The sequence below is a fragment of the Mobula hypostoma genome, chromosome 6 (genome assembly GCF_963921235.1).
Source record: "Mobula hypostoma chromosome 6, sMobHyp1.1, whole genome shotgun sequence".
NCBI classification, from domain to species: domain Eukaryota; kingdom Metazoa; phylum Chordata; class Chondrichthyes; order Myliobatiformes; family Myliobatidae; genus Mobula; species Mobula hypostoma.
In genome coordinates this window covers 190,283,417-190,304,971 of record NC_086102.1, presented here as the reverse complement: position 1 = coordinate 190,304,971, position 21,555 = coordinate 190,283,417, and the positions used below count along the sequence as shown (strand labels likewise).

Below are 21,555 nucleotides of genomic sequence, written 5' to 3'. Positions count from 1 at the left end.
AGTCTGGTCCTGTGGCTCCGAAGGGTAGGGAAAGGAAGAGGATGGTAGCAGTGATAGGGGACTCTATAGTTAGGGGTCAGACAGGTGATTCTGTGGACACAGGAAAGAAACACGGATGGTAGTTTGCCTCCCAGGTGCCAGGGTCCAAGATGTTTCTGATCGGTTCCATGATATCCTGCAGTGGGAGGGAGAACAGCCAGAGGTTGTGGTACATATGGGTACCAATGACATAGGTAGGAAAAGGGAGGAGGTCCTGAAAACAGACTACAGGGAGTTAGGAAGGAAGTTGAGAAGCAGGACCACAAAGGTAGTAATCTCGGGATTACAGCCTGTGCCACACGACAGTGAAAGTAGGAATAGAATGAGGTGGAGGATAAATGTGTGGCTGTGGGATTGGAGCAGGGGGCAGGGATTCAGATTTCTGGATCATTGGGACCTCTTTTGGGACAGGCGTGACCTGTACAAAAAAGGATGGATTGCACTTGAATCCCAGGGGGACCAATATCCTGGCAGGGAGGTTTGCTAAGGCTACTGGGGAGAGTTTAAACTAGAACTGTGGGGGGTGGGGGGCGGTGTAGGAACTGAACTGAAGAAACTGGGGAAGACGCGGTTGGCTCACAAATAGAGAAAGCTTGGAGACAGTGGAAAAGTCATAGTCATAGTCATACTTTATTGATCCTGGGGGAAATTGGTTTTCGTTACAGTTGCACCATAAATAATAAATAGTAATAAAATCATAAATAGTTAAATAGTAATATGTAAATTATGCCAGGATATAAGTCTAGGACCAGCCTATTGGCTCAGGGTGTCTGACCCTCCAAGGGAGGAGTTGTAAAGTTTGATGGCCACAGACAGGAATGACTTCCTATGACGCTCTGTGTTGCATCTCGGTGGAATGAGTCTCTGGCTGAACGTACTCCTGTGCCCAACCAGTACATTATGTAGCAGATGGGAGACATTGTCCAAGATGGCATGCAACTTGGACAGCATCCTCTTTTCAGACACCACCGTCAGAGAGTCCAGTTCCATCCCCACAACATCACTGGCCTTACGAATGAGTTTGTTGATTCTATTGGTGTCTGCTACCCTCAGCCTGCTGCCCCAGCACACAACAGCAAACATGATAGCACTGGCCACCACAGACTCGTAGAACATCCTCAGCATCGTCTGGCAGATGTTAAAGGACCTCAGTCTCCTCAGGAAATAGAGACGGCTCTGACCCTTCTTGTAGACAGCCTCAGTGTTCTTTGACCAGTCCAGTTTATTGTCAAATGGAGGATAGGCAGGTGATAGAGAAGGGATGCGCTCCGACCGATGGTTTAAGATGTGTCTGTTTTAAAGCAAGAAGCATCATGAACAAAGCGGATGAGCTTAGAGCGTGGATCAGTACATGGAGCTATGATGTTGTGGCAATTACAGAGACTTGGATGGCTCAGGGGCAGAAATGGTTACTTAGATTGCCAGGCATTAGGTGCTTCAGAAAGGACAGGAAGGGAGGCAAAAGAGGTGGGGGCGTGGCACTGCTGATCAGAGATGGTGTCACGGCTGCAGAAAGGGAGGAAGTCATGGAGGGGTTGTCTACTGAGTCTCTGTGGGTAGAAATAGACTACCCAATAGTAACAGGGACATTGCGGAGCAGATAGAGAAACAGATTCTGGAAAGGTGTAATAATAACAGGGTTGTCGTGGTGGGAGATTTTAATTTACCAATACTGATTGGCATCTTCCCAGGGCAAAGGGTTTAGATGGGGTAGAGATTGTTAGATGTGTTCAGGAAGGTTTCTTGATACAATATGCAGATAAGCCTACAAGAGGAGAGGCTGTACTTGATCTGGTATTGGGAAATGAACCTGGTCAGGTGTCAGATCTCTCAGTGGGAGAGCATTTTGGAGATAGTGATCACAATTCTATCTCCTTTACCATAACATTGGAGAGGGATAGGAACAGATAAGTTAGGAAAGTGTTAAATTGGAGTAAGGGGAAATATGAAGATATCAGGCAGGAACTTGGAAGCATAAATGGGAACAGATATTCTCAGGGAAATGTATGGCTGAAATGTGGCAAATGTTCAGGGGATATTCGCATGGCCTTCTGCATAGGTACATTCCAATGAGACAGGGAAAGGATGGTAGGGTGCAGGAACCGTGGTGTACAAAGGCTGTTGAAAATCGAGTCAAGAAGAACAGAAAAGCTTAGGAAAAGTTCAAAAATCTAGGTAATGACAGAGTTCTAGAAGATTATAAGGCTAGCAGGAAGGGGTTTAAGAATGAAATTAGGAGAGCCAGAAAGGGTCATGAGAAGGCCTTGGCGAGCAGGAGTAAAGAAAACCCCAAGGCATTCTACAAGTATGTGAAGAGCAAGAGGATACGGCGTGAGAGGATAGGACCAATCAAGTGTGACAGTGGAAAAGTGTGTATGGAATCGGAGGAGATAGCAGAGGTACTTAATGAGTACTTTGCTTCAGTATTCACTACGGAAAAGGATCTTGACGATTGTAGGGATGACTTACAGCAGATTGAAAAGCTTGAACATATAGACATTAAGAAAGAGGATGTGCTGGAGCTTTTGGAAAGCATCAAGTTGGATAAGTCTCTAGAACTGGACCAGATGTACCCCAGGCTACTGCAGGAGGTGAGGGAGGAGATTGCGGAGACTCTGGCAATGATATTTGCATCATCAATGGGGACGGGAGAAATTCCAGAGGATTGGAAGGTTGCAGATGTTGTTCCATTATTCAAGAAAGGGAGTAGAGATAGCCCAGGAAATTATAGACCAGTGAGTTTTACTTCAGTAGTTTTCAGTTGTTGGAGAAGAACCTGAGAGGCAGGATTTATGAACATTTGGAGAGGCATAATATGATTAGGAACAGTCAGCATGGCTTTGTCAAAGGCAGGTCATGCCTGACAAGCCTGATTGAATTTTTTGAGGATGTGATTAAACTCGTTGATGAAGGCAGTCCAGTAGATGTACTGCAAGGCTTATTGAGAAAGTAAGGAGGTATGGGATCCAAGGGGACATTGCTTTGTGGATCCAGAATTGGCTTGCCCACAGAAGGCAAAAAGTGGTTGTAGACAGGTCATATTCTGCATGGAGGCTGGTGACCAGTGGTGCGCCTCAGGAATCTGTTCTGGGACCCCTACTCTTTGTGTTTTTTATAAGTGACCTGGATGAGGAAGTTGAGGGATAGGTTGGTAAATTTGCTGATGATGCAAAGGTTGGGGGTGTTGTGGATAGTGTGGAGGACTGTCAGAGGATACAGCAGGACATCGATAGGATGCAAAACTGGGCTGAGAAGTGGCAGAGGGAGTTCAACCCATATAAGTGTGTAGTGACACACATAAAAGTTGCTGGTGAACGCAGCAGGCCAGGCAGCATCTCTAGGAAGAGGTGCAGTCGACGTTTCAGGCCGAGACCCTTCGTCAGTGTGTAGTGGTTCATTTTGGTAGGTCATATATGATGGCAGAACATAGTATTAATGATAAGACTCTTGGCAGTGTGTAGGAGCAGAGATCTTGGGGATCGAGTCCATAGGACACTCAAAGCTGCTGCGCAGGTTGACTCTGTGGTTAACAAGGCATACAGTGAATTGGCCTTCATCAACCGTGGGATTGAGTTTAAGAGCCGAGAGGTAATGTTGCAGCAATATAGGACCCTGGTCAAACCCCACTTGGTGTACTGTGCTCAGTTCTGGTCACCTCACTACAGGAAGGATGTGGAAACCATAGAAAGGGTGCAGAGGAGATTTACAAGGATGTCGCCTGGATTGGGGAGCATGCCTTATCGGAATAGGTTGAGTGAACTCGGCCTTTTCTCCTTGGAGCGGCAGAGGATGTGAGGTGACCTGATAGAGGTTTATAAGTTGATGAGAGGCGTTGATCGTGTGGGTAGTCAGAGGCTTTTCCCCAGGGCTGAAATGGTTGCCACAAGAAGGCACAGTTTTAAGGTGCTTGGTAGCAGGTATAGAGGGGATGTCGGGTAACTTTTTACGCAGAGTGGTGAGGTGTGTGCCATGGCCTGCCGGCGATGGTGGTGAAGGCGGAAACGATAGGGTCTTTTAAGGATAGGTACATGGAGCTTAGAAAAATAGAGGGTTATGGGTAACCTTAGGTCATTTCTAAGGTAAGTACGTTTGGTGCAGCATTGTGGGCAGAAGGGCCTGTATTGTGCTGTAGTTTTCTATGTTTCTATGTAAGTGTGAGGTACAGTAGTGAAGAAAAAGGGATCTGGGAATGCAGATTCCTGATACTTTGAAATTTGGGTCACCGGTAGATAAGGTCATAAAGAAAGATTTTGCCACATTATTCTTGAATACAGAAGATGGGATGTTACATTGAAGTTGCATAAGACGTTGGTGAGGCTAGTCTTGGAGTATTGTGTGCAGCTTTGGCCATGTACCAACTGGAAAGGTCCAGTAATCCTGAAGCAGGGTCTCCGCTGGGAACATCATCTGTGTGCGTACTCACTTCATAGACGCTGCCTCACCTGCTGAGCTCCTCCAGCATTTTGTGCGTGTTGCTTTGGAAAGCTATCAGTAAGTACAGGGAAAATTTACAAGGTCTTGAGGATCTGAATTATTGCAGAAAGTTGAATAAGTTACGACTTTATTTCCTGGAAGGTTGGGAGAATGAGAGGAAAGTTGATAGAGGTATACAAAATGATGAGGGTATTGATAGTGTAAATGCATGCAGGCTTTTTCCACTGAGGTTGGGTGAGGCTAGAACTGGAGGTCATAGGTTCAAGGTAAAAGGTGAAATATTTACGTGGAACCTGAGGGGAAACTTCTTCACTCAGAGGGTGGTGTGAGTGTGGAATGGACTGCCAGTGGAAGTGGCGGATATAGGTTCAAGTGCAATATTTAAAAGAAGCCCAGGTAAGTACGTAAGTGGGAGGTATGGAGGGCTGAGGCCCACAAGCGGTTAGGTGTGTCTAAGCAATAAAGCTGGTTAGTATGGACTAGAAGGGCTGATGGGCCTGCCTCAGTGCTGTAGTGCTCTATGATTCTATGAATATCTCTGATAAGGAAGGCTGTGCTGAGTCAAGATCACATTTGGATGACTTAGCAGATATGGCCAGTTCCTGTAAAGAGAGAGTGATTATAATAAAGTTCAGTACTCCAATAGTCCACCATCCAGCTTCTTGTCTGTGCCTGACTCACTAGGGTGCTAATTCCTGCCCTCCCTTTAACACTGTGGGCCTGGTTTACATGTTCCTTTCACATTCTAGTTCCTGACTCCCACCCTCCCTCACATACAGTGTGGTGTGAGTTCCCACACACTGCAGCCCTGTTTGTCATGCTGGCTTCGAGTTCCAGTGCTTCCTTGCCTCCTTTCCAAACAGTGGAGCCCCATTTCCCACAATCCCTCTAAACTCTGCTTCTCGTGCTCCCATGAAACCTACAAGAATCTTGTTTATTGCGCAAACTTTAAATTTACTGGGTTCATTGCAAAAATGTATGATTTAACAACGTGACACCTAAAAGGAAATGTATTAAAGATATGTTAGAATATTAATAGTATTAGCTTTAAGTCTGCCGGTCCAGAATTGCCAAAGTCCTGAGTAGGCCAAAATACTAAAGGTTCATTATATTGGGTCTGGAAGACCGAACATGCCCACATGGAAGATATTCATGTAATCAATAATGATGGCCTCCACAACTGAAACCCGAAACATTAATTCTGTTTCTCTTTCCACGGGTACTGCCTGACTTAGAGTGATGTGAATTATGTCAGTTGAGATTTCCCCTCACCCACCCCTTCTATATACACTGACATTTAATTCCTGGCAATTCTGAACAGGGTTGAATTTCTATGCCCTGACTTCTTCAGTTCACTGCTGCTTGGATCTGTGACGTTGACGCTGCTCCACTTGCAGACCCACACAGCATGGGTGTGACCAGCACCCTCCCTGGGGACAGGGTGCTTTCCACCTACAGACCCACACAGCATGGGTGTGACCAGCACCCTCCCTGGGGACAGGGTGCTTTCCGTTTGCAGACCCACACAGCATGGGTGTGCAGCACCCTCCCTGGGGACAGGGTGCTTTCCGTTTGCAGACCCACACAGCATGGGTGTGACCAGCACCCTCCCTGGGGACAGGGTGCTTTCCACCTACAGACCCACACAGCATGGGTGTGACCAGCACCCTCCCTGGGGACAGGGTGCTTTCCGTTTTTAGACCCACACAGCATGGGTGTGCAGCACCCTCCCTGGGGACAGGGTGCTTTCCACCTACAGACCCACACAGAATGAGTGTGACCAGCACCCTCCCTGGGGACAGGGTGCTTTCCACCTACAGACCCACACAGCATGGGTGTGACCAGCACCCTCCCTGGGGACAGGGTGCTTTCCGTTTGCAGACCCACACAGCATGACCCACATTTCCATGTCCACCCTTATTCAATCATGCCATTGCCTGCCAACCCCTGACCACAGTCCTGTATCCTCCCATCTTCAGGGCAACATCTGGCTACATTCGGTACACAAGTCGCAACGGTTTTTTGTTGAATTGTCCAGGCTAAACTAAATGTTCCTAAAAAGAAGAAACTATAATGACCATTTTCTAAAGCAAAGATGAATCAAATTCACTTTTTATTGGCAACCACTCTGGCAATAAATACCACCCACTTAGTACATCCAAGCAGTATGAAATCCGATCTCTATCATTAATATCATAAACAAAAAAAAGTTTATAAAATGTTCTTATCTGGTGACGATAATTATATGCTTGTCTGTTCCAAGTATGAAGCACTCATTCCTATTAATCTTACACTCACCATGTCTCCACACAATCCACTCACAGTCTCAGACTGTACATTTTAGCCGACACTCGGGGCAGGTTTCAGTGAACAATTAACCTATCAATCAAACTGTTGGGGGATGTGGAAGGAACCTGGAAAACAGAGGGAATGTGAAAATTCCACAAAGAACAGAAGCTGTGATGGAACGTAGGTTGTTGGAGCCATGAGTCACAGTTCAATCACCACTGGAGGCTCTGCTAAGAGCAGTGATTATAGTTCTATAGACAGGGATAGAGTGTAGTCTAGAATCAAAGCAGAGTAATTATGGTTTTGTAGACAGGGATAGATGGAGTGTAGAGTCAAAGCAGAGTAATTATGGTTTTGTAGACAGGGATAGATGGAGTGTAGAGTCAAAGCAGAGCAAGATGTGTACCCTGAAAATATAAACAAGAAAAAGTGGTAGAACTCATTCTGAGTTTTCCGAATTCATTAGAGCTGGAAGCTATAAGACTGATAAATGGGTCGACCATAAGATAGAGGAGGATAATTAGGGCATTCAGCTGGTTGAATCTGTTCCACAATTCCATCTTGGCTGATTTAATATCCTTCTTAATCCCATTCTCCTGCCTTCTGTCCATAACCTGTGATACCTTTACTAATCAAGAACCTATCAACCTCCACATTAAATAAACCCAGTAACATGGCCTCCACTGCTGTCAGTGACAATGAATTCCATGGATTCACCACCCTCTGGCTAAAGAAATTCCTCCTCATCTCTGTTTTAAATAGATGTCCCTCTATTCTGAGGCAATGCCCTCTGGTCCTAGATCCCCCACAATTAGAACCACGTCCACCCTATCTAGGCCTTTCAATATTTGATAGGTTTCAATCTGATCCACCCCCCAAAACTCCAGCAAGTACAGACTCAGAGCCATCAAACACTCCTCATATGTTAACCCTTTTATTCCTGAGATCGTTCTCATGAACATCCTCTCCAATTCCATCACATCTTTTCTTATATAAGGGGCCCAAAATTGATCACAATACTCCAAGAGTGGCCTGACCAATGTCTTATAAAGCCTCAGCATCACATAATTGTTTTTATACTCTAGACCTCTTCGAATGTATGCTAAAATTGCATTTGCCTTTCTGCATATTCCGACATGTCAATCCATGTCCTCCTCCACTGTCACAATGAGTTTACACTCAGGTTGGAGGAACAATACCTTACATTCTGTCTGGGTAGCCTCGAAATTGATGGCATGAATATCAATTTCTCAAAATTCTGGTATTACCCCCCGACCAACTTTAGTATTCCCCACCCCCTTTTCCCTCTCTCACCTTTTTCTTTGCCTGCCAATCACCTCCTGTCTGGTGCTCCTCCCCCTTCCATGGCCTTCTGTCCTCTCCTATTAGATTCACCCTTCTCCAGCCCCTTTCACCAATCAACTTCCCAACTCTTTACTTCACCACTCCCCTCCTCCTGGTTTCACCTCATCTTTTTTTTGAGTCTTTGTCCAAAACATCAACTGTACTCTTAGCCTGGCCTGCTAAGTTCCTCCAGCATTTTGTGTGTGTGTTGCTTGGATTTCCAGCATCTGCAGAATTTCTCTTGTTTCTGATTGTATTTGCCTTCCTTACAATCAAATCAAATTGCAAGTTAACCTTTAGGAAATCTTGCACAGGCGCTCACAATTCCCGTTACACCTCTGATTTTTGAATTCTCTCTCCATTTAGAAAATAGTCTGCATCTTTATTTCTTCTACCAGGCTGCATGACCGTACACTTCTTATGCTATACTTCATCTGCCACCTCTTCTCCATTCTCCTAATCTGTCTAAGACCTTCCACAGACTCTCTGCTTCTTTAATACTACCTCCACCTATCTTCATGTCATCTGCAAACTTCCATCATCGAGATCTTTGACGTATAAGTGAAAAGAAGTGATCCCAACACCAACCCCTGCAGATACTAATAGTCACAAGCAGCCAACCAGAAAAGCCTCCCTTTATTCCCTCTCTTTGCCTTCTGCCAATCAGCCAATACTTTATCCATGCTAGTATCTTTCCAGTAATACCATGGGTTCTAATCTTGTTTAGCAGCCTCAGGTGCCCCCTAAAGGATTCTGAAAATCCATGATTTTTTTTTGATAATCATACATGTTATTTTCTCAAAGAATTAGAACAGATTTGAAATGCAAGATTTCCCCTTAAGGAAACCATGCTGACTTCAGCTTATTTTATCATGTGCCCCCCAAGTACCCCAAAACCTCAACCTTATCAATTACTCTAACATCTAAGCAAACACTAACTGGCCTTTAATTTCCTGTCTTTTGCCTCCCTCTATTCTTGAGGAGTGGAGTGATATTTACAATTTTACAACCCTCTAGAACCACGCCAGAATCTAGTGATTCTTGCAATATCATTACTAATATAGAAACATAGAAACATAGAAAATAGGTGCAGGAGTAGGCCATTCGGCCCTTCGAGCCTGCACCGCCATTTATTATGATCATGGCTGATCATCCAACTCAGAACCCAGCCTTCCCTCCATACCCCCTGACCCCTGTAGCCACAAGGGCCATATCTAACTTCCTTTTAAACATAGCTAATGAACTGGCCTCAACAGTTTGCTGTGGCAGAGAATTCCACAGATTCACCACTCTCTGTGTGAAGAAGTTTTTCCTAATCTCGGTCCTAAAAGGCTTCCCCTCTATCCTCAAACTGTGACCCCTCGTTCTAGACCTCCCCAACATCGGGAACAATCTTCCCGCATCTAGCCTGTCCAATCCCTTTAGGATCTTATACGTTTCAATCAGATCCCCCCTCAATCTTCTAAATTCCAACGAGTACAAGCCCAGTTCATCCAGTCTTTCTTCATATGAAAGACCTGCCATCCCAGGAATCAATCTGGTGAACCTTCTTTGTACTCCCTCTATGGCAAAGATGTCTTTCCTCAGATTAGGGGACCAAAACTGCACACAATACTCCAGGTGTGGTCTCACCAAGGCCTTGTACAACTGCAGTAGTACCTCCCTGCTCCTGTACTCGAATCCTCTCGCTATAAATGCCAGCATACCGTTCGCCTTTTTCACCGCCTGCTGTACCTGCATGCCCACTTTCAATGACTGGTGTATAATGACACCCAGGTCTCGTTGCACCTCCCCTTTTCCTAATCGGCCACCATTCAGATAATAATCTGTTTTCCTGTTTTTGCCACCAAAGTGGATAACTTCACATTTATCCACATTAAATTGCATCTGCCATGAGTTTGCCCACTCACCCAACCTATCCAAGTCACCCTGCATCCTCTTAGCATCCTCCTCACTGCTAACACTGCCATCCAGCTTCGTGTCATCCGCAAACTTGGAGATGCTGCATTTAATTCCCTCATCCAAGTCATTAATATATATTGTAAACAACTGGGGTCCCAGCACTGAGCCTTGCGGTACCCCACTAGTCACCGCCTGCCATTCTGAAAAGGTCCCGTTTATTCCCACTCTTTGCTTCCTGTCTGCTAACCAATTCTCCACACACACCAATACCTTACCCCCAATACCGTGTGCTTTAAGTTTGCACACTAATCTCCTGTGTGGGACCTTGTCAAAAGCCTTTTGAAAATCCAAATATACCACATCCACTGGTTCTCCCCTATCCACTCTACTAGTTACATCCTCAAAAAATTCTATGAGATTCGTCAGATATGATTTTCCTTTCACAAATCCATGCTGACTTTGTCCGATCATTTCACCGCTTTCCAAATGTGCTGTTATCACATCCTTGATAACTGACTCCAGCAGTTTCCCCACCACCGACGTTAGGCTAACCGGCCTATAATTCCCCGGTTTCTCTCTCCCTCCTTTTTTAAAAAGTGGGGTTACATTAGCCACCCTCCAATCCTCAGGAACTAGTCCAGAATCTAACGAGTTTTGAAATCTCTTCAGCTATCTCTTTCAGAATCCTGGGGTGTAGTCCATTTGGTCCGGGTGACTTCTCTGCCTTCAAACCCTTCAGTTTCCCAAGCATCTTCTAGTAATAGTAATTCCACTCACCTCTGCCCCCCGAGCCTGAGGCTCCACTGGTCAGAGCTGATTATGGATTTTGCATCTTAGCTGTCTAGGTACGCAAGCCTGGGCAGTACGATATGGAGAGCGAGCTGTTGCCTGTGTCATAAGCTCCCCCACTCCATGTATCTGATGAACCCAAAGGAATGGCATAAGCCGATACAGTTTGATAGGTTGGAGTTGTCAGTCAGCATTGAACTCAATGTAGGACTGCCTTAGGGACTTAGACTCCAGCTTTTCCTTTGATGTTTATTCCCAAAGCCTTCCCTCATGAGTGGGCATAGCTGCGAGGCAGTGGACGTTTGAGATCAGAGCTTTCCTTCTGCTAGATAAGCTGCCAACCATGGCTGACAATCTCCATTTACTTGAAGCGACTGGTTTTAAGGCATCAGTAACTCACCTTTGTCCAAGGTTATTTGGGGCACGCGCCATTAGGAGCTTCTCTCTCATGCCTCTGTAATTCCTTTACTGCATTACAAGATCATCTACCATATTCCGTATACTATGTACATGTAACACCTTCACTCCTGCATTCATCACCCTTTTCGATTTTGTCCTCATGTTACTGAAAGTTAAATGCTTATCCCTTTCTAAACTTTTTGTCTTTTTATTTTTTCAAAGGACTTTAGTTACATTTTCTGTACTCTCCTTCCCTTTTATTTTATCCTCAGTTTTCCATACCCCTACATTTAGTTTAAATACCCATCCCACAGACCTCAATTTTGCCCTATAACCTGCCTTTCCCTTCTTACAGTCTCAGCAGACTTTGCGTATATATACCAACTGCTCCATCCTCTGCCCTATTACTCCGGGTCCCATCCCCCAGCCAAATTAGTTTGGAAATGTACAGCCCCAATTAATACATAAAGGGAAAATAAAAGGGTATATCAAAAACAGAACAAGTGGTTGAGCAGATAAACCAGTCACTATACACAACCAACAAATTCTCCGAAGGTTACCCATTTTGTAAAGGGTTGTCATTTCTGATTAATTTGATAAGATCTTTTGGGTGTCAAGCATCAAATGAATAGATGCTAGAGTAATCACCAGAAAGCATTTTCTGAATTGCTACAATAGAAATTGTTTCGGGAACTTAGGATGACATAAAGATCGACATAAAAGGTATAAGTATGTAGATGTTCCTCAGCCTAACAGATCATTTATTAATAGCCTAACTGGCGATGGATGTTGCATTCCTTAGGGAATTCTGTTAAGCATATCTTATTATTTATAATGCAACTTGCATTGCACATGGGAAATTAAGATCCTGTAGAGTTAAGGTGAAACAAGGCTGGCAGCAGGCAATAATTGGACTGAATTCAGGACCTCTTTGAAAGTCATTTGTTCTGTTCTTTAAATTTTGGTGATCAATTATACATTTATAATCAATATATTCCCTGTAAAATTGCCGTACTTTGATTACAGCCTATGATGAGATTTCCACACTTCAATTTAAAGGAATGGTGTAATTACTGTGTAATAAATTTACATAGACTGCGGCCATTATTAGGGTAAACATTTTAATTGGCAATGGCAACTGTTAAAAGGAATTTGTTGATGTAAGAGTTGTAAAGGTTCTAACATGGAATTGCTTTACTCTGTGGAATCATAAGATGCAGACTTCTGCATCACCATCGTGAGGTCTGACTTAACAGAGGAGCTTCAGAAACAAAATCCTACAAACAAACTGTTTAAAGACAGATGGATTTTTTTTTATTTACAATGCAGAGGTTGTTGACGAGATGAATACAGAGCCTCTGGGCTTTTCATACAATCTGGGAAGTCAGAAAGAGTGAAAGAACTAGAGGCACGTATGGGCAAAGTTTTTTTTCCAGATTTTAGCATTTCAAGAGAATTATTCGGAGCTTGATACATAGCTTTAAGCTAACCTAATGCTTTCTTTGTAAAGTAATAACCCACAATAAGGAAGGGTGGACAGAAAGCTATCCTCTACTACTGTAGCTCACAACAGGAACTTCTGAGCTGTGGAGAGGAGCAGGGTGCAGATAGGCTGAAACCACAACTAGCAAGGAAATCACAAACACAAGAGATTCTGTAGATGCTGAAAATCTAGAGTAATGCACACTAAACGCCGGAGGAACTTAGCAGATCAGACAGCATCTACGGAAGGGAGTAAAGAGAAAATGTTCTGGGTGAAGGGTGCATAGATGCTACCTGGCCTGCTGGCTTATTCCAGCATTTTGTGTGTGTTACTAATGAGGAAGTGAGGTGAAAGTGACTCCAAACAACATTGCTGTGGATTTTTTGGGAAGAACTTCCACCACTCAACCAAATGAAGAGACAGAGAACAGGGTACTAATTACCAACCAATTATTATTATTATTACATCACGCAGCTTCCACAAAACAGCACATTTCACAAAATACGTCAGTGATTCAGATTCCCAGAATTTTACAAATGATGCAAGTATTCTCCAGTTTATGACAAAGTAAGCTTCCTGAGAATTATTCCTGACCTGAGCACTGTAAGTTGGAAATCAATAAAAACTGGGTGTGTGAGAGGACCACTGAAATGGGAAACCATGTGGGTATTGGATGAGTAGCTGCCAGGGCTCGGCCTCACTGACACAGTGAGCGAGTGAGACTGCTCGGTGCTGACAACTCTGGCTGGCTTAACCCAGCTGCAGCTTGGTGGTGAACAAGGTTGGATGGGGTGGTGGTAGGTGCGGTCTAGTTAGACAAGGAACTGGGAAATGACCCATTCTATTCCCACCCAGCAGAACATGCAACAGATCCACAGCAGCCAGCAAGTCCAGCCTGCCGGTCTCCATCTGCACAATGTGTCCATAAGCCAGATACTTGTAACCTGGGGGAGCATATGTATCGGCTTTAACCAGGAGATTAACACCATACTACAAAGAAGACTTTCCATGCACGAGGATCTTCAGGGATAATGAGAAATTCCTCTATGGTAGTACAGTAAGACTGTCATGGCAACATATTATTTACTGCTGCCACCTCTCACCTCCACGGCTTGGGATTCATCGCAGACTCTAGAGCTGTCTGCCTATCGGTAACTGAACATAGAGCATAGAACATAGAATAGCACAGCACAGTACAGGCCCTTCGGCCCACAATGTTGTACCGACCCTTAAACCCTGCCTCCCATATAAGCCCCCACCTTAAATTCCTCCATATACCTGTCTAGTAGTCTCTTAAACTTCACTAGTGTATCTGCCTCCACCACTGACTCAAGCAGTGCATTCCACGCACCAACCACTCTCTGAGTAAAAAACCTTCCTCTAATATCCCCCTTGAACTTCCCACCCCTTACCTTAAAGCCATATCCTCTTGTATTGAGCAGTGGTGCCCTGGGGAAGAGGTGCTGGCTATCCACTCTATCTATTCCTCTTATTATCTTGTACACCTCTATCATGTCTCCTCTCATCCTCCTTCTCTCCAAAGAGTAAAGCCCTAGCTCCTTTAATCTCTGATCATAATGCATACTCTCTAAACCAGGCAGCATCCTGGTAAATCTCCTCTGTATCCTTTCCAATGCTTCCACATCCTTCCTATAGTGAGGCAACCAGAACTGGACACTGTGTGACTCTTTTCCCAGAGATCTGCTGTTGTCCACTGTGAGTTATCTTTTAGTGTAAAAGATAACTGACAAGGGTTCAAGTAAACACAAAGGGGGAGGGGACTAGTGGAGTTACTCTGCTAGGAGCCAGTATGGATCTGTTGAGAATGGCCTCATTCTTTGGTAAGTTGTCACCTAAAATTCAGCCACCTTGAAACTTAAAATCTTAAAGACTAAAACCAATGGATTCTTATTATCTGTAGAAATGGATGAACATGGATAAATGTTAGATAAATGGAACTATAGTACAGGTCTGGTCCACTCTCGTTCCCATATTATTAATGCTGGCAATTAATGAAACAATGACAGTTTAACAGATTTGTAGATTCTGGTTGCGTGGCTTTCTGCAACTTGTCAGAAAGTCTTCAGAACATCGTGTGCACAGGTGACACTACTGTACTTAACACTATAACACAGAGCATTCAATTCAACTGTCACAAAGCATAATATTTCAAAAAATATCTCCTGGATTACCAGCTATTAATCTGTGCACTTTTCAGATTTAAATAGATAAACTGATAACGGAGCTTTCTATCATTGTATGCCTGCATATGATGTTCATCATTTTGCTGAGAAGAACATGAGAAGTTGAAGCAGGAGTGGTCCATGTCACTGCTTAAGCCAAGGCTTCCCACCCGGGACTCCAAAAAACCTTTTGCTTCATGGTAATGGTCCATGGCATAAAAGAAGTCCGGGAACCCCTGGCTTAAGCAGTTGTGCTATCAGTTGTGTATAAACTGTTGGTGTTCTGCTGTTGCTTTCTTGTGCCATCCATGTTTTCCTGGGTTTTTAGTCAATGGTTAATTGTTCTCAGTTTCCCCCGGGATCAATAAAGTATGACTATGACTATGACTATTTAGAATACATAGACAATTTTGGAGTTAGAGAATTTGAGAAAAGCAATTGGTCTACATCACATTAACACGTGGCTGAACTCTGTACCTCTTCCCCTGACGCCAGGAATCAGAGTGCCAATGTCTTCAACTTGGAGAAAGAGCTTTTCACTATCTATGGTCAGTCCCACTCAGAATTCTACATTTTTCAATGAGATCAGCTCTTAATCTCCAGTGACTGTAACCAGTTTTTCACTAATTTACCAGCGGGTAATCTCCACATCACAAATTTCACTAATTTACCAGTGGGTAATCTCCACATCACATTCAACTGCTCGGAGGTTGCATTAGGATACAATTATCCTTTATGAACACATTATTAGGTTTCCTAGTTCATTATTATATCAACCATAGAACCATAGAGACCATAGAAACTACAGCACAGAAACAGGCCTTTTGGCCCTTCTTGGCTGTGCCGAACCATTTTCTGCCTAGTCCCACTGACCTGCACACGGACCATATCCCTCCATACACCTCTCATCCATGTACCTGTCCAAGATTTTCTTAAATGTTAAAAGTGAGCATGCATTTATCACTTCATCTGGCAGCTCATTCCACACTCCCACCGCTCTCTGTGTGAAGAAGCCCCTCCCCAAATGTTCCCTTTAAACTTTTCCCCCTTCACCCTTAACCCATGTCCTCTGGTTTTTTTCTCCCCTTGCCTCAGTGGAAAAAGCCTGCTTGCATTCACTCTATCTATACCCATCATAATTTTATATACCTCCTTCAAATCTCCCCTCATTCTTCTACGCTCCAGAGAATAAAGTCCTAACCTATTCAACCTTTCTCTGTAACTCAGTTTCTCAAGTCCCGGCAACATCCTTGTAAACCTTCTCTGCACTCTTTCAACCTTATTTATATCCTTCCTATAATTTGGTAACCAAAACTGAACACAATACTCCAGATTCGGACTCACCAATTCCTTATACAACCTCTCCGTAACATTCCAGCTCTTATACTCAATACTTTGATTTATAAAGGCCAATGTATTAAACGCCATCTGCCATTTTTCAGCCCATTTTTCCAGCTGGTCCAAATCCCTCTGCAAGCTTTGAAAACCTTCCTCACTGTCCACTACACCTCCAACCTTTGTATCATCAGCAAATTTGCTGATCCAATTTATCATATTATCATCCAGATCACTGATATAGATGACAAATAACAATGGACCCAGCACTGATCCCTGTGGCACACCACTAGTCACAGGCCTCCACTCAGAGAAGCAATCCTCCACTACCACTCTCTGGCTTCTTCCATTGAGCCAATGTCTAATCCAATTTACTACCTCTCCATGTATACCTAGTGACTGAATCTTCCTAACTAGCCTCCCATGCAGCACCTTATCAAAGGCCTTACTGAAGTCCATGTAGACAACATCCATTGCCTTCCCTTCATCCACTCTCCTGGTAACCTCCTCGAAAAACTCTAATAGATTGGTCAAACATGACCTACCACGCACAAAGCCATGTTGACTCTCCCTAATAAGTCCCTGTCTATCCAAATACTTGTAGATCCTACAGCTTAGTACTCCTTCCAATAATTTAACTACTACTGACGTCAAATTTACTGCCCTATAATTTCTCGGATTACTTTTAGAGCCTTTTCTAAATAACGGAACAACATGAACTATCCTCCAATCCTCCAGCACCTCACCCGTAGACACCGACATTTAAAATATATCTGCCAGGGCCCCTGCAATTGTAACACTAGTCTCCTTCAAGGTCCGAGGGAATACCCTGTCAGGTCCTGGGGATTTATAATAGGTATCCGTTTCCAGGTTTCCAGGGCGCAGGCCTGGGCAAAGTTTTATGGAAGACCAGCAGTTGCCCATGCTGCAAGTCTCCCCTCTCCACGCCACCAATGTTGTCCAAGGGAAGGTCATTAGGACCCATACAGCTTGGCACCGGTGTCATCACAGAGCAATGTGTGGTTAAGTGCCTTGCTCAAGGACACAATACGCTGCCTCAGCCAAGGCTCGAACTAGCGACCTTCAAATCACTAGACGAAAGCCTTAACCAACACATAAATACTGGGGATTTATCTACTCTGATTTGCCTCAAGGTAGCAAGCACCTCCTCCTCTTCAATCTGTATAGGTTCCATGACCTCATTACTTGTTTGCCTTATTTCCATTGACTCCATGCCGGTTTCCTTAGTAAATACAGACGCAAAAAACCCATTTAAGATCTCCCCCATTTCCTTTGGTTCCGCACATAGCCGACCACTCTGATCTTCAAGAGGACCAATTTTATCCCTTACAATCCTTTTGCTCTTAATATATCTGTAGAAGCTCTTTGGATTATCCTTCATCTTGACTGCCAAAGCAACCTCATGTCTTCTTTTAGTCCTCCTGATTTCTTTCTTAAGTATTTTTTTGCACTTTTTATACTCTTCAAGCACCCTGTTTGCTCCCTGTGTCCTATACATGTCATACTTCTCTCTCTTCTTCTTTATCAGAGTTCCAATATCCGTTGAGAACCAAGGTACCTTATTCTTATTCACTTTGCCTTTAATTCTGACAGAAACATACAGACTCCGCACTCTCAAAATTTCTCCTTTGAAGGCCTCCCACTTACCAATCAAATCCTTGCCAGAGAACAACCTGTCCCAATCCACGCTTTTTAGATCCTTTCTCATTTCTTCAAATTTTGCCTTTTTCCAGTTTAGAACCGTAACCCGAGGACCAGATCTATCCTTGTCCATGATCAAATTGAAACTAATGGTGTTATGATCACTGCAACCAAAGTGTTCCCCTACACACACTTCCGTCACCTGTCCTAACTTGTTTCCTAATGGGAGATCTAATATTGCATCCTCTCTAGTTGGTACCTTTATATATTGACTTGATGTATTTAATGAAATAGTTCAGGTCACTCTGCAATCTACTTACTACAATTTGCCACTGGAGATGCCCTGTTTGTCCTACAGAATGGAATAACCTCACATTTTCACACCATATTTTCTATGTCTGCAACACACTCAGAATGCTGGAGGAACTCAGCAGGCCAGGCAGGACCTATGGAAAAAAGTGCTGTCGACATTTTAGGCCCATTTGGCAGGATCCCATCATTTTTCCCATTAGCTACCTCTACCATTAACCTTTCAAAGATTATTTTCTTACATCATCTGCAAAACTGGCATTCCTTATATTCTTCATTATCCATATGGATTGTTCATAGCTGATGTGGTTTACTTATTTACAAAATGAACTAACGTTGCTGAGATTAGAAACAATCAAATTTCCAAAGATCTGACATAGCTCAGTAACTTTCCCGGTTCCCCTTGGATATGAACTAGTACCAACATCATCTCCAACTTCTTCTGCTCTGGGTACATTGGAGAGGAAGACATCACTCCCATGTACTAGACCTATGGGATGCCTATGTCCACCAACCAATCAGAGCCCGAGGGCCTTTATTCTGAAACAAGTAAAATTGCTTACTGAATTACTAAGTGTAGGAAAATTGAAGAAATAATTGAAATGCTTGTTAATGTCACCAACAGCACTTCCCTTGACGTGCTCTCAGTTTATTAAAAATAGGAGGAAATTGCGGCCAATCTAGTCCCCTCCTTTTCAGCTGACCTGGTTCTAATGGAGAGCAGACTCAAAAGCCAGTCAATTAAAGGACACGATTTCAAGTTTGCCTGATTAATTTCTGACGTGTTTTCCATTATTATCTGTCACTTTAATGCATAACTCAATTACAGCATCAAACAGCCCTCACCTCGTAATCCAAATGTTTGTAACTGTGTTTTTTAACAAATTCAGATGGAATGAATGTTTTGAAATCTAAAGAAGGAATGATAATCTCTGAGAGTGAAAGTTCACAAGGACGCGATCCCTCTAGGAGAATGTTATTTCGAGACTATGGTTCTTATCACACTTGAGTATGACAAATAGTGGCCTCTCACTTAATCATCAGAAAAGAGGCAGATGTCATTACCCCTTGAAAGGAAAATCATAGAATCCCACCTTCTCCTGCAAGCAAAAGTCCAATGAAGTGGGAGAGTGAAAAAGAAGATTAATAGCTCTCATTCCCACTTAGATGTTTGTGTTTAACACATTAGTCATCTTTATAAATGGGACGAGAATTACCCTTTAAATTATCACGTTCTCTAATTTTAAAGCAGAAATTTAACTCTTTGGATAAATAGCCAAAGATGTTCTGTTCTCTTTTTCTCTTTGCATTAGAGTGAGCAAATATAAGAGTGCACAATAATATGAAATAGAACTGCAACCAGTAGCATGTAGCAGGTTGCATCCAACACTGAAGCAATGAGCTGTTTGTTGGTTTTCCCTCTCACAGTGGAAGGAGTGACATCTCTTTTTCCCTTACTAATGAGTGAGAGAGAAAGCCTTCGGGACGTCAGACTGTTAGGATGAACACTAGTTTTTGATGGACTCTGGAGTTTTGCTGTTGCTTGCTTGGTGGGTGGTGGGAATGCTGATGCTTTCTGCTGGAATAAGTGGGGGAGGGGGAGGGTTGATGCTGCTTGATCACGGGAGTGGGGAGAGGGCTTTGGAGTTCTTGCATTTTTTCTGTCATTCATTCTTTCAGGTTTTTTCTTCTGTTTCGAGGATGTCTGTGAAGAGTAAGAATTTCAGGTTGTATACTGTATACATTCTCTGATATTAAATGGAACTGTTGAGCTTATCTTACCCCTGCTGTCTTCCTCTTTCCAGGGGTCATGTACCGGAAGTCCTGTGCTGCTTCTACATCTTGCCTCATTACGTCTGCAGGTTACCAGTCATTTTGCTCCCCAGGAAAGGTGGGATCTGTATGCATTAGCTGCTGTAACACTCCGCTCTGTAATGGACCCCGACCCAGGAGGAGAGGAAACTCATCACCGTCTCCCAGAGCAAGTCTAAAACTCTTAGCTGCTGTTGGAATACTCACATCAACACTTCTAACATAAACTCATAAAGTGACAGAAACTTTGAGAAGATTAATTACCATTGTAGGAGATCTGAACTTGCTACCTTGTTTGCTGCTCTCATTTCACGTGCCGTTCTAAAACATCTTGCATCACTAATAACAGACAACCACTATCTAAGAACATTACCAGTCCACAGAGGCAGTTTCCATTGTTAACTTTATTGAAGTTTTACATGACACTGTATCCTTAAAGTTAACACTGACAGCACTTTGAAAGTTTTCTTATGGTCTTTGTTTGAAGTATTTATGTTTTATAAAAGCATTATATCTCTGTTTCACAGACTTCATTTGGTTGCCGTTTTAAACGTACCCCAATGGTATTTTCCAGTGGTGGTAGCTCAGAGTTAATGTTCCACAGCCTGGGCCTTGAAACCAGATTGAGTTCTGTTGACTTTGATTCTGTTTTAGGATCACAGTTCTGATGTGACAATGGTTGAAGCTCAAAGCCCTTGTCTCTTGCCATTGAAGTTGGAAGATTCTGACTGGCTTTCCGGTGTGAGCGCACACCTTTCAGTGGAGCAGGAAGGAGGGGTTTTGTTGACTGAGTTGTGCGAATCTCGGGAATGGTATAATTTCTGTTTATCGTCTGCATGTTGCGATGCACTATGGAAAGTTTACAGCGCAGAACCTGCATAAAGACCTCCCTGAACTGCCTAGAGGACAGATTGTACAGCAGTGGATTTAATACTGAGCTGAGGTAAAAGAGAGTATCCGAGATAGGCATCAGGATTACAAAAGCTCTGAAGTACGCAGCTGTCCAGTCTGATTTGACCTTGGAAGCTGCCATGATCCGTCGAATTTGCAATGGTGTCCAACACACAGCCAGAGTAACCACAATAAGCACTGTGGAAAGAAAGAAAAAGAAAATTATTTTTGAAAATATTTTGTTATTTTGCTTCATTGTACATTTTTTTTCAAACAAACTACTAACATATTGTCCTGCTTTCCTGAAGTTAGAATGCTAAGTGCATAATTGCATTAAGTTCAAAAGGTTGGAACAGAGAATGCATGGGAAGTACTGCAGACAAACCCAGTGTAACTATCAACTCTGTCTCTACATTTAGTGTGCTTGAAAATAAGGGCATTGTATAATAAATGTAAGCTAGAAAAAACTAACTCCTGTGATGTGGAACATAATTTTAATATTATTGATGAGTGGTTATAATCTTAATGGGTAAGAATATTTTTGATTACCCAGTTAGCCTGAGATTTTCAAATTTAAATCAAATCAAATTCAAGATTAATTATCATTCAACCATACATGAATACAGCTGAACATAACAGCATTACTCTGGGGCCAAGATGCAAAATATACTCAGTGCATTCAAG

The 21,555-nt window shown here is 43.2% G+C and overlaps 2 protein-coding genes across 2 annotated transcripts in view; one reads left to right on the top strand and one right to left on the bottom strand.

Annotated features, from left to right (window-relative positions):
- LOC134348695 (ly6/PLAUR domain-containing protein 1-like) overlaps positions 1-20,210 on the top strand; it is a 46,946-nt gene extending 26,736 nt beyond the window's left edge. The window contains 1 exon segment of the mRNA XM_063052481.1: positions 19,974-20,210. Within this exon segment, the coding sequence (XP_062908551.1) occupies positions 19,974-20,206 (233 nt within the window). The 3' untranslated portion in view covers positions 20,207-20,210.
- A 278-nt stretch (positions 20,211-20,488) lies between these two features.
- Positions 20,489-21,555, bottom strand: part of gpr39 (G protein-coupled receptor 39) — a 116,662-nt gene continuing 115,595 nt past the window's right edge. Inside the window, exon 4 of the mRNA XM_063052480.1 lies at positions 20,489-21,069. Coding sequence (XP_062908550.1) covers positions 20,489-21,069 — 581 coding nt within the window. The remainder of the gene's footprint in view (positions 21,070-21,555) is intronic.